At 40.2% G+C, this 12,633-nt stretch overlaps 2 protein-coding genes across 2 annotated transcripts; both read left to right on the forward strand.

Annotated features, from left to right (window-relative positions):
• Positions 1-6,458, forward strand: LOC111807403 (Pyridoxal phosphate (PLP)-dependent transferases superfamily protein). The gene is made up of 9 exons (XM_023693115.2): positions 1-912; positions 1,042-1,089; positions 1,249-1,377; positions 3,410-3,469; positions 3,605-3,761; positions 4,196-4,302; positions 4,422-4,480; positions 5,621-5,729; positions 5,827-6,458. Exons 1-9 carry the CDS (start codon positions 850-852, stop codon positions 6,277-6,279), a joined length of 1,185 nt encoding a protein of 394 aa, XP_023548883.1. The 5' UTR covers positions 1-849; the 3' UTR covers positions 6,280-6,458.
• Positions 6,459-6,966: 508 nt separating this feature from the next.
• Positions 6,967-11,485, forward strand: ERH3 (P-loop containing nucleoside triphosphate hydrolases superfamily protein). Its single transcript, XM_023693450.2, has 7 exons — positions 6,967-7,228; positions 8,039-8,510; positions 9,205-9,399; positions 9,919-10,163; positions 10,295-10,453; positions 10,570-10,657; positions 10,953-11,485. The coding sequence occupies exons 1-7, from the start codon at positions 7,107-7,109 to the stop codon at positions 11,232-11,234; spliced, it is 1,563 nt and encodes a 520-aa protein (XP_023549218.2). The 5' UTR covers positions 6,967-7,106; the 3' UTR covers positions 11,235-11,485.
• The last annotated feature ends 1,148 nt before the right edge of the window (positions 11,486-12,633 follow it).

Genomic DNA, 12,633 nt, shown 5'->3' on the forward strand with positions numbered 1-12,633 from the left:
GACGAGAGAGATAGAGAGAGAGAGGTTTTCGTTTTTCAATTCGGGTCCATCGGCCAGCCAGAGCTGGTCTTTTTGTCTCTGCCGTCCAAGAAATTGGTATTTATAATTCAATATTATTTTTATTTCTCATAATTTTATCAAATTAGCCACTAAAATTGGCCAAAATAACACCACAAAACAAGGGTTTGTTTTGTTTAATCATAGCGTTCATCCGTTTTGGGGGCTTTTTTCTTTTTCTTTAACCAAAGGGGTTCTTCATTTTACTCTGTTTATGGGGGTTTTTGTGCGTTGGAACGGTGGAAATGGAGTTTTCTTTACATGGGGTCCTCTAATTTAGAGAACCCATATGAAAATTTGAGCTAAGGGGATGAAATTTGGCAATATTCTGGGGTGCAAACGGACAAAGCCTGTGAGGTAGCGAGCAAGCCAGAGAAGTCAAAGCAACGCACAAAAGTTCACACTAGCGTGTATTAACCCACTCTCCAAAGTAGAATAAAAAGGAAGGAGATCAAAAAGTCTTTTGGCTTTATTTTGCCTTATCTTTGAAGAGAATCATATGTTATTATTACCATATTGGCGTCCTTCAAGGCGTGCCTATCCCAATATCCCGATACCTTCATATAAAAACACTCTTTCTCGCCCCCGAAATTGAGTTTGGGGCCTTTTGGGTTGGTGGGTCTTGCGGGAAAAGGGCTACGAATCATCTATATTTTTATTTCTTCGAGTTTTGAAGGAAGTTTTCAGGGTGGGTTTTCGAGATCGGTGGGTAAAGTAGTGTAAGTTCAAAGTCAAGGAGTCTTTTGGTGGGGATTGAAGCTGTTGGGATTGGCGTGGGAGGAGAATAGGGAAATGGGTTCTTATGGAAGGCTTGCGAGAAGGGCATTGGAGACCGAGATGCCCATCATGGTTAAGGTATAATCAGACGCTCTCCCTATTTGGTGTGCGTTGCGTTGCTTCGTCTAAATGTGCGTGCCTGGTTATTTCTTGGTCAGGGTGATAGATTACTATTGAATAATCAATGGATGTTGAACTTTTTTGCAGATTCAAGAACTTGTCCGAGGAAGTACAAATGTTTTGTCCCTTGCCCAGGTTGGAGTTTCATTTCAATTACTTGTTTTTTGATTTGTTTTTGATGTTGGGGAAGCGAGGAAAATTGTCTATATTGGGTTTTCAATGCTGCCATGGCTTGATGGTCTTGTATTTTTATATGGTCTTTTGGTGTTGATGGTCAAGTTCTGGCTGCTGTAGGGCGTGGTCTATTGGCAACCTCCAAAACAGGCATTGACGAAGGCTGCAGAACTTGTTTGGGAGCCTTCAGTCAGTCGCTATGGGGCTGATGAAGGTATCCCTGAGCTGAGAGAGGCGCTGACAAGAAAGGTAAGGCCTTAGATACAGTTACCTTGCTTACGAGCTCTCACCATTGCTATAGATATGGGGGTAGGTGAACGTAGGTTGCTTGTCTTTTCCTAGGCTACCATCGCATGTGACTCGGGATTTTTATCTTCATTTGTTTTACTCCTTCTATTGGGAGAATGTTAAGGATTGTTGAGAGGGAATTCCACGTTGGTATAAGACCTTTCTGGGAAACCAAAAGTAAAGCCACGAGAGTTTATGATCAAAGTGGACAATATCTTACTATTGTGGAGGTTCGTGGTTCCTAATATGGCATGAGTGTCTGTCAATAGAATCTTCAAATGTCGAACAAAGAAGTTGTGAGTCTCGAAGGTGTAGTAAAAAAGTGACTCAGATGTCGAACAAAGGGTGTACTTTGTTCGAAGGCTCTAAAGAAGGAGTCGAGTCTTGATTAAGGGGAGGCTATTCAAGGGCTCCATAGGCCTCAGGAGAGGCTCTAGGTTGTACTTTGTTCGAGGGGAGGATTGTTGAGGATTGTTGGGAGGGAGACCCACGTTTGCTAATTTAAGGAATGATAATGGGTTTATAAGTAAAGAAAACATCTCTCTTGGTATGAGGCCTTTTGGGGATACCAAAAGCAAAGCCATGAGAGCTTATGCTCAAAGTGGGCAATATCATACCATTGTGGAGGTTCGTGGTTCCTATCCGGGAAAGCCCGTCTTTGGATGTATGTCTTTGAATCCTTTCAAGGTATTGGAAGTTGATGCTACTAAAAGAGTGGATGCAAATTTTTTATGGCACCCTTATAAGATTATACCAATGAACTGAAATGCATAACATACATACAGAATTGTTAATTTCACATATCTCGTTCGTAATACGTTCGAGGTTATAATGTTACGGCCGCTGCTGGTACAGCCTTATAGTCTTAGAAAATTCTAGCCTTTTATAGCTCTGTATGTGACTGTATCCTACTTCGTATCTGTGAGTTTGCTACATGAAGTCATGTTTCTTTTATCTATTTTCCAGATTGGTTTGCTTCAACATTGAGTAGTTCATATTTGTTTTCACCTTACTGGCTTTTGCTGTTCTCAACTCATCATCTTGATTGGTTTCTGAAACGTTGAATGATTAAATTTTGTCTGTTTTTCTTATTAATATCTTTCTTATTCTTTGTGAGATCCCATGTCGATTAGAGAGGGGAACGAAACATTCTTTATAAGATACCTCTCCCTAGCAAACGCTTTTTAAAAACCTTGAAGGGAAGCCCGAAAGGGAAAGCTCAAAGAGGACAATATCTGCTAGCGGTGGGTTTGGGCTATTACAAATGGTATTAGAGCCAGACACAGGGCGATGTGCCAGTGAGGAGGCTGAACTCCGAAGGGGACTGGACACCAGGCGGTGTGTAGGATGCTGGGCCCCGATGGAGGTGGGTCCCACATCGATAGGAGAGGGGAATGAGTGACAGCGAGGATGTTGAGCCTCAAAGGGGGGTGGATTGTGAGATCCTACATCGGTTGGAGAGGAGAAAAAACATTTTTTATAAGTGTGTGGAAACCTCTCCCTGGCAGGCGCGTTTTAAAAACTTTGAGAGGAAGCCCGGAAGGGAAATCCCAAGAAGGACAATATATGCTAGCGGTGGGCTTGGACTGTTACAAATGGTATCAAAGCTAGACAGTGGGTGATATGCCAGCGAGGATGCTGACCCCGAATGGAGGTGGATTGGGAGGTCCCACATCGAGTGGAGAGGGGAACAAGTGCTAGCGAGGACATTGGGCTCCAAAGGGGGTGGATTGTGAGATCCCACAATGATTGGAAAGGGGAACGAAACATTCTTTATAAGTGTGTGAAAACCTCTCCCTAGCAGATGCGTTTTAAAAACTTTGAGGGAAGCCCGGAAGGGAAAACCCAAAAAGAACAATATTTACGAACGGTGGGCTTGGACGGTTACATTCTTTAACATGACAGGAGCGTTCTTTCTCTGAAATTGGATTCTTGCTTGTAATATGGAACTTGAGAGTCATGTTATTACTAAATCCTTCTGTTTGTTTTGCAGTTGCATCAGGAAAATAAACTGTACAAGTCCTCTGTGATGGTTACAGCCGGTGCAAATCAGGTGATGATAGTGCATATCAAAATTGTTTGCTCTGCTTGTATATATTATTACCTTTCTTTTTTGAACACTTCCTTACGTTAAGTACTTTTAACCATTCTATTCCTTCAGTAAAACGTAACTCCGATTTTACTGCAGGCGTTCGTGAATCTCGTTCTTACATTGTGTGATGCTGGGGACTCTGTGGTTATGTTTGCTCCATATTACTTCAATGCCTACATGTCTTTCCAAATGACTGGCGTCACGAATATATTGGTCGGTCCTGGTGACCCGAAAACACTTTATCCAGATGCAGGTTAGTATTACTGGTTGATTACATATACATAGCCATGTTGCTTTATTCAAACGCTAAGCACTATGTCTTTAGCCCTTTGTATGTGACCCTTGCTTTTGTGGTGAGGGTTAACCAAGAACTCTCTAAGCACACAACTCTCTTACGCGCTTTCATCGAGTAAATATGTTTATTATCCACTTCGTACTGTTCGTGATGATCCTCTATGCGTTTAAGTTGGTCGTCATTAACCATAGAGGACGATACTACGCCAGAAGTTACTTCCTTCCATGGTTCGAATTGATTGTTGCATTTTGGTGACATGTGTTCATGTACTAGTTGTATTTCTGCCTGTGAATCGTGTATTATCGTCAAGGACGTTGCTTTTTCGTTGCTTTTAAAAGCGATGATTTGTCTGCTGTTCGACTCATAGCTTGTTATCGTAATTCGGTTTTCAGACTGGTTAGAAAAGACATTATCTGAAGCCAAACCGACCCCTAAACTCGTCACTGTCGTTAATCCCGGGAACCCATCTGGCACCTATATTCCGGAGCCTCTTCTCAAGGTTTTTGATTCTCTTCCCTCCCTGATACTCCTGCTATCAATATGTTTTCAGATGCTTTTGAGTTTCCTCTTTTATTGTTACCTGAATCAACTTTTTGCTTCTTTTTTGGGCACTTGTAGAGATTAGCAGAGCTTTGCCAAAAGGCTGGGTCTTGGCTTGTTGTGGATAATACCTATGAGTAAGTTCATTAAGGTTTTGCAGTTCCTTTTAGTTTCATGATACAAACATTTTGCGTGCGTGTATCTGAAGTGTGAGATCTCATATTGGTTGGAGAGGGAACGAATCATTCTTTATAAGGGTGTGAAAATCTCTCCCTAAAAGACGTGTTTTAAAACCGTGAGGTCGACGGCTATACGTAATGGGCCAAAGCGGACAATATCTATTAGCGGTGCGCTTGAGTTGTTACAAATGGTATTAGAGCTAGACACTGGGAGGTGTGCCAGCGAGGACACTGGCCCCCAAGAGGGGGGGTGGATTGTGAGATCCCACATCGGTTGGAGAGGGGAACAAAACATTCTTTATGTGGGTGTGGAAACCTTTCCCTAACAAACGTGTTTTAAAACTGTGAGGTCGATGGCTATACGTAACGGGCCGAAGTGGACAATATCTGCTAGCGGTGGGCTTGGAGCTGTTACAAATGGTATCAGAGCTAGACACTGGGAGGTGTGCCAGCGAGGACGTTGGCCCCCAAGAGGGGTGATTATGAGATTCCACATCGATTGGAGAGGGGAACAAAGCATTCCTTATATGGGTGTGGAAACCTTTCCCTTACAGACGTGTTTTAAAACCGTGAGGTCGACGCCTATACGTAACGGGCCAAAGTGGACAATTTCTGCTAGCGGTGGGCTTGAGTTGTTACAAATGGTATTAGAGCTAAACATTGGGAGGTGTGCCAACGAGGATGCTGGCCCCCCCCCCCCAAGAGGGGTGGATTGTGAGATCCCACATCGGTTGGAGAGGGGAACAAAACATTCCTTATATGGGTGTGTATGGGTGTGGAAACCTCTCCCTAACAGACGCGTTTTAAAACTATGAGGCTTAAAACTATGAGGCTGATGACGATATATAGTGGGCCAAAACGGACAATATCTACTAGCAGTGATTGAGTATTATGTTTTGGATTGGAGGACTGATGGAAACCAACAAATCAAGATAGAATGAGTATTATGTTTGTGGTGGAACTTATTGAGGTGGATATCGTACGTTTCTCGAATGGAGGGTACTATGAGCACGTTCGTCGCCGTTTGAGGAGCAGATTCGTGATCGCCTTAAAACATAGAATGATAGTTTTTTGAGTTCTTGAAATTTGTTGTTGCAGGTACTTCATGTTCGATGGCTTAAAACACTCTTGTGTCGAAGGGAATCATATCGTCAATATATTCTCCTTTTCGAAAGCCTATGGAATGATGGGATGGAGAATTGGATACGTAAGTAACGTGCTCTCGGCTCATCGATCATTCTCGTATCTGTTTCTTGTTAATTTACGTCGTGTAGTCGTAACTAACGATTAAGATATGCAAGCAGATAGCATACCCTACAGAAGTTGAAGGGTTTGGAACCCAACTTCTAAAAGTTCAGGACAACATTCCCATCTGTGCTTCAATATTATCACAGCATCTTGCTCTAAACTCCCTGAAGTTAGGCCCAGAGTGGGTAACAGAGCAAGTAAAAGAGCTTGTTAAGTGCAGAGATATCATTCTACAAGCACTCACCCCTCTAGGACAAGGCGCTGTAAAAGGAGGGGAAGGTGCCATATACCTCTGGGCTAAGCTTCCCGACGAGTTTATCGACGATCATCAAGTCGTTCTTTGGCTCGCTCGACGACATGGGATTGTCGTGATCCCTGGTTCTGCTTGTGGGTCGCCGGGGAATGTCAGGATCTCGTTCGGAGGTTTGATGGAGGACGATTGCCGAGCTGCTGCTGAGAGGTTGAGGAAAGGCTTGGAAGAGTTGTGCAGTGCTGGAATGATACAGTGATGAGATGAAGACACCAAAGTTGATTACTTTCTGCATTTGAATAAATATTTAAAAAAAAAAAAAAAAAAAAAAAAAGAATTGTGTAATAATATTTATTGAAATGTGACACAAAACTCCAATCACATTCTCATGACTCTTTTTGTTTATATAAAGTTGTCTGCCCCTCCATTACTTTTCAATTTTAATTTTGATTGGGCCCATTCGGCCCAACTTTTTTAGCTTCAAATTTTAGTGGGCCCATTTTGGCCCAACTTTTTTAAGTTCAAATTTTAGTGGGCCCATTTTGGCCCATATATTTAAGTTCAAAATTGTGGGCGGGCCCTACGTTCGTAACGGTTCTAACAAACCTTTCCTAAAGGTAAAGCGAATAATAATGGACCATTCTTCCTTAAGAAGCCCAAGGTTGTTAATTTTGATTGGGCCCATTTCGGCCCAACCTCTTTATCTTCAAATTTTAGTGGGCCCATTTTGGCCCAACTTTTTTAAGTTCAAATTTCAGTGGGCCCATTTTGGCCCAATATTTAAGTTCAAAATTTAGTGGGTGGGCCCTACGTTCGTAACGGTTCTAACAAACCTTTCCTAAAGATAAAGCGAATGATAATGGACCATTCTTCCTTGAGAAGCCCAAGGTTATTTTAGTAATTTTATCTTCTTCTCTGATTTTTCATTCCTTGAAGACTGTGGAGGTTCGTACGTCTCTGTCATAGTTCGGTTCTTGGACTTTCTCAGTCCCTGAAGCTTTCTTTCATCTACATTTACTTGAGTTGAAGGATTTTTCTTTTGGAGGTTTCCAGTTAGAGAGAGAGCAAGCCACGGATTGAGAGAGAATGGGGAGCAATACATTGGTGGGCTTTCAAGACCATCTGAAATTAGCGAGGGAATACGCTCTTGAGGGGCTGTATGACACTTCGATAATCTTCTTTGATGGTGTTATAGCTCAGATCAACAAGTAATCTCTCTTCCACCATCTGCATTTTCCAATTTCATCTGTAGTAACGAAACTGATTTTCGTTTCAGCTTGTTTTCGATCTTTTTGTTGCTTTGAATTCGGTGCATCTAGTCTGATTAGTCTGATTCTTACTGTATCTGTTTTTTTCTCTCATCTTGCGAAGTTAGATTGATGCAATTTGACTGTTATCGGTTTGCTGCGAGTAATTTGAAAGAATGTTGCTGTAAAATTAGAGAAAAATCCAGTGTTTTGTTATTATGCGAATGTGGAGGCGGTCATTACCATGGAGTATTGTTTTGAGCGTTAGAATGACGAGCGTATTTATATATTTATAATTTTTAAAAAGGAGATATGGTATCGTTTCTTCTTATTTTGGGTAATCGAAAACCCTAAATTGGAGAATGGTTATCGATTTCCTGCGTTGGGTTGTTCTAAAATAATTTATATTTGTTGTTAAAATTAGGGTGTAGCGGAAGAGAGGGCTTATCATCCTGGTTTTTGTAGTTCATTATGAGGATAGTTAAGTTTTGAACCAAATGTCTTGGTAAGGCCATAAATTGTGAAAGGAGTTTACATTTTGGGGTTGTTGGTTAATGATCATACAGTACCAGGTACAGCCACTGGTTTAGTTTCTATTTTCCGTGGATTTTCTATGAAGAAAAGAGAGAAAAAAGAAGTGATGATTGATATTACTTCAGCGCAGGGGAGATCAATCTCTGCAGAATTCCTTCTACTGAAATCTTTGATGTTTTTAACTATGCTCTTCTTCAGTATGGTTCTCACTCAAGTTCACTGATTTATCGATTTTAGGCACCTTAGTTCAGTCGATGACCCTTTAATGCGTGCAAAATGGATGAATGTGAAAAAAGCCCTTTCTGAGGAGATAGAAGTTGTAAAGCAGTTAGATGCAGAGAGAAAGGCTTTTAAGGAAACACCCATGGGTCGGCGTGCAGCTTCTCCTCCAATTCATGCCAAATCATCATTTGTTTTTCAACCATTAGATGAGTACCCAACTTCTTCAGCTCCTCCGATGGATGATCCTGATGTATGGAGGCCTCCAAGTAGGGATTCTTCAAGTAGAAGACCTGCAAGGGCTGGTCAAGTTGGTATGAGGAAATCACCACAGGATGGGGCTTGGGCTCGTGGTTCCACCAGACCAAATACTACCACTCGTGGTGCGAAGGCTGGTGGTTCAAGTCGTGCCAACTCTGGTGTCCGTGCATCAACTACTGGAAAGAAGGGTGCTAGTACTACTGGTAAATACAGCAAGTCAGATTCTGCAGTAAGTTCTGTGAGCCCACATTTAATCTCAGTTCTTTTTTCCTTCATGATGAACTTGGATCATATGCATGTGCGCAAATCTTCTTTTGTTGCATGAGACTTATGATCCCCCTTCTTTTGAGTTCATTACTGTCGTGTTCCAATCTATATGGGTTTTTAGTTAGGGGCATTTGCTTGTTTCCTATGCTTGAGAAATTCCATATATTGGCAATGTTTCACTTTCTTGTCGTGTACACAAAAGTTATAGAGTTAAGCCTTTTTATTTGATTTGTTTTCTCAAATTTTGGAGATTCGGGGTCAGTTTAGGAGTTGTTTCCAAAACAATTTTCTGGTTTTCAGAATTAAATTTCAGAGGAAACATGTTCAGATAACCATTTCTTATTTCATCGATGACTTTTATTATTATTATTATGATCTTTTTTGAAGATGTTAAAGACGTTGCTTTTCATTTCCCCCACTCAAAATCTTGGGTTGTGATTAATAACTTCCGAGTAATGTTAATCTACGCAAGCCATCGGATGATAGTTAGTAAATCTATTTTTGTTAACAAAAATTGAAAAATGTTTTAAGCATAGGTGCACAAGCCCATAAAAAAAATGTTCGATTTCATGAATTATTGTTCTATTTTGCATACAATCTCAAGTTTGTGCAGTACATCATGTTTATATCATTAAACTAATGAATGGTATTGTTAGAATGGTGACGATGAGGGAAAGTCTAAGAAGGGACAGTACGAGGGACCTGATCCTGATCTAGCTGCTATGCTTGAAAGAGATGTGTTGGAGACCAGTCCAGGAGTGAGATGGGATGATGTTGCGGGCCTGAGTGAAGCAAAAAGACTTCTGGAGGAAGCTGTCGTTCTTCCCCTGTGGATGCCAGAATATTTTCAGGTATTCTTGAATTAGTGAACTAGATACCTATGAAGCCACTTGATAGGTCTGCAAATTAATGATACCAAACCAATCATCACTTTGTGCTGATATTCATGACGTATGATCAATATGCTTTGTTTATCTGTCCCTGTTGTTGATGTGTGTTATAGTCTTCAGCGATGGAAATCAACAATCATATTTAGGGATCTATTCAACCGACCTTTAGAAGGGATTATTAAGTTACTGCCTGATGATTGATAGATGTACTCGGAAAAGAAGAAAGAAAAAGAAAAGATGATTAATAGAGAAATGGAAATTTTACAGATTTTGAACCTGAAACTTCTTCTAGCTTTAAATTTTATTCTGCAGAGTGCATGTGGTAAGGTTGATGTATCCTTTGTACCATGGTGGCCATAGTGGGCTTGTTGCCTGTGTCCGCGTGTGATGTATGCTTGATACCTGTGTCTATGCATCACATATGCTTGTTACCTGTGTCCATGCGTCATGCATATTAATCTTGTTGCTTTTTCCCTCCAGGGAATAAGGAGACCATGGAAAGGAGTCTTAATGTTTGGCCCACCTGGGACTGGGAAGACATTACTTGCTAAAGCTGTGGCCACTGAGTGTGGCACAACTTTTTTCAATGTTTCTTCTGCCACCTTGGCTTCAAAATGGCGTGGAGAGAGTGAGCGCATGGTTCGATGCCTTTTTGAACTTGCAAGAGCTTATGCACCAAGTACTATCTTTATCGATGAAATTGACTCTTTATGTAATGCTCGTGGGTAAGACTCTTCACATAATTAGAGAGGATTCATGGTTTCTTTTCTATGGAAAGTTTTTTCTTAAGTACGTCTGTCCCTCTCTCTCCTAACTTTTGTTAAGAAAAATAAGTGCATCAAGGTGTTTTCTTCAGGGCTTCTGGTGAGCATGAATCATCCAGAAGAGTGAAGTCTGAACTTTTAGTTCAGGTGGATGGTGTAAACAATAGTTCCTCAGGCGATGATGGTGGCCGTAAAATTGTGATGGTTTTGGCTGCTACAAACTTCCCGTGGGATATTGATGAGGCACTTAGGTTGGTTCCGTTAACATGTCTTCTTACACTTCATTCAAGTAAATTTGATTGTTTACGTGGTAGACGTACTGGGGATACGAGTTGATTTCTTCTTTCAATTGGTGCTACTATTTCAGGAGGAGGCTTGAAAAGCGTATTTATATTCCTCTTCCTAATTTTGAGAGTAGGAAGGAGCTTATCAGAATAAATCTAAAAACTGTTGAGGTAAATCAAGTGCCTATTCAATTAACTATCAGAATGCTGTTGGACTCAATGTACTTGCATAATGATACATGTTAATTCTCATCTCTTTGTGAAATTTGAGATGCTTAATTCTTGAACCAATAGGATTATTTATCATGGTTCAGAAAGAAATTCTTATTCTTAGTCCAAGAAAATTATATATTATTTACTTCATAAGTTCAAATTGTTGTTCATTTGAACTTACCATGCAATAACCTATTTTCTTAGCCTGAATGAACTTATTTGATGCTAAGGAATCATGATTATTCATACATAGGTGGCTCCTGATGTGAATATCGACGATGTTGCTCGCCGGACAGAAGGATATAGTGGGGACGATCTCACAAATGTCTGCAGAGATGCTTCCTTGAATGGAATGAGACGTAAAATAGCTGGAAAAACTCGCGATGAGATTAGAAATATGGCAAAGGATGACATTTCAAAGGACCCTGTTGCCATGTGCGACTTCGAAGAAGCATTGAAGAAAGTACAGCGAAGCGTTTCTGCTGCTGATATTGAACGGCATGAGAAATGGTTTTCAGAATTTGGGTCTGCTTAAATTACAGACTATTATGAAGATCAGTAACGGATTAACTTCTTTCCCTTCTGCATAGTGATTTCTTTATTAATTTTGTTTTTCTATGATGATCATTGTTTTGTCACGGTGTGATTAATAGTAATCCAAGTGTCGGCAGCCTTTTGCTACCTTTTACCACTGATTCTAAGCAACTTTATCATTCACGAAGAGGTTGAAATTTCAATTGACATTCACTTCTGCACCAATGAAATGCTGCATTATTTTCTTTATCATTCACTTCTGCTGACTGATTGTACTTTATAGTAACCATATTCAATACACATTTAGATGGTAATAAGTCCTGTCCGAAACGTAATGGAGGATTCTTCATAAGGTGGTTCCTTGCCTTCACACACCTTTTGAATTCTCGAAAATGTATGTTTCTTTCTAAAATACATGAAGAATTTGACTCTTTTGTTTATTATATTCAGGATCGAGAAAGAAACTGAAGTGTTCCCAGAATCTCACTTCCTTTGTCATGCAGCTGATTTCTGGTACGTACACATTTTAATTAGGTCGTTTCGATTTCCTAATTACATATACTTCATATATAAGCACGTTTTGGAGATGAAAACAAAGGAGAAACAATTTGAGTAGATCAGTAAAGGTAATTGTGGGGAGATTTCTATAATAGAAAACATGAATGACCTTTTGAATTGAAATGAAAAATGGGATCATTATAAAACCTAGAAAAGTAGTATTGGTCTTGGAATTGGGCCAGTGGTTATCTGCTTGTATCATACATGGATTGACCCATTCATTGAACCCTAGAAAAAGGTTGGAACTTGCCTCTAAAAAACCAAAAAAAAGCTCCAATAATCTGTACAAAGTAGATAGAAAGATTTGATTTTTGTTGATTTTTGGACAAGAAGTAAAAAGGATGGCAGAATGGTGGATGATAGAGGAGGAGGGTATCATCTTTTTTTCTCATCTTTCAGAATCAGACAAGTGTATGCACCCAAAGAAGATCTCTATGTCCTCGTGGGAAGCTGATATTAAAACCATACCCCAAACCCAAACCTAAAATCCAAAACAAAACACAAACTCTTTTGTTTGTTTTTTGTACTGTCTCATTCATTCATGGGTTTCCTACAAATCTCTATACCAACTCGGTTTTAGTTCCAGTGCCTTCATCATTGCATGTGCCATCTGCTATGCCGAATGTGTCACAATCACACACACTATCGAGTCTAGCAGCATAATTGTGCGACACTTATTCTTGCCTTCGAATAGATCAGCCAATTAAACTCGAGTCAACATGTACACACATTCACAAGCAAGAACAGTCGGTTTCAATTTCTTTGAGGATTATATATGATTGTCTTCTAATTGTACTCTATTTCTTTCTTGTTTATCAGTTGACAAAAAAGAGAAGTTTTTT

This window comes from Cucurbita pepo, chromosome 12 (genome assembly GCF_057944985.1).
Source record: "Cucurbita pepo subsp. pepo isolate OVF chromosome 12, ASM5794498v1, whole genome shotgun sequence".
NCBI classification, from domain to species: domain Eukaryota; kingdom Viridiplantae; phylum Streptophyta; class Magnoliopsida; order Cucurbitales; family Cucurbitaceae; genus Cucurbita; species Cucurbita pepo.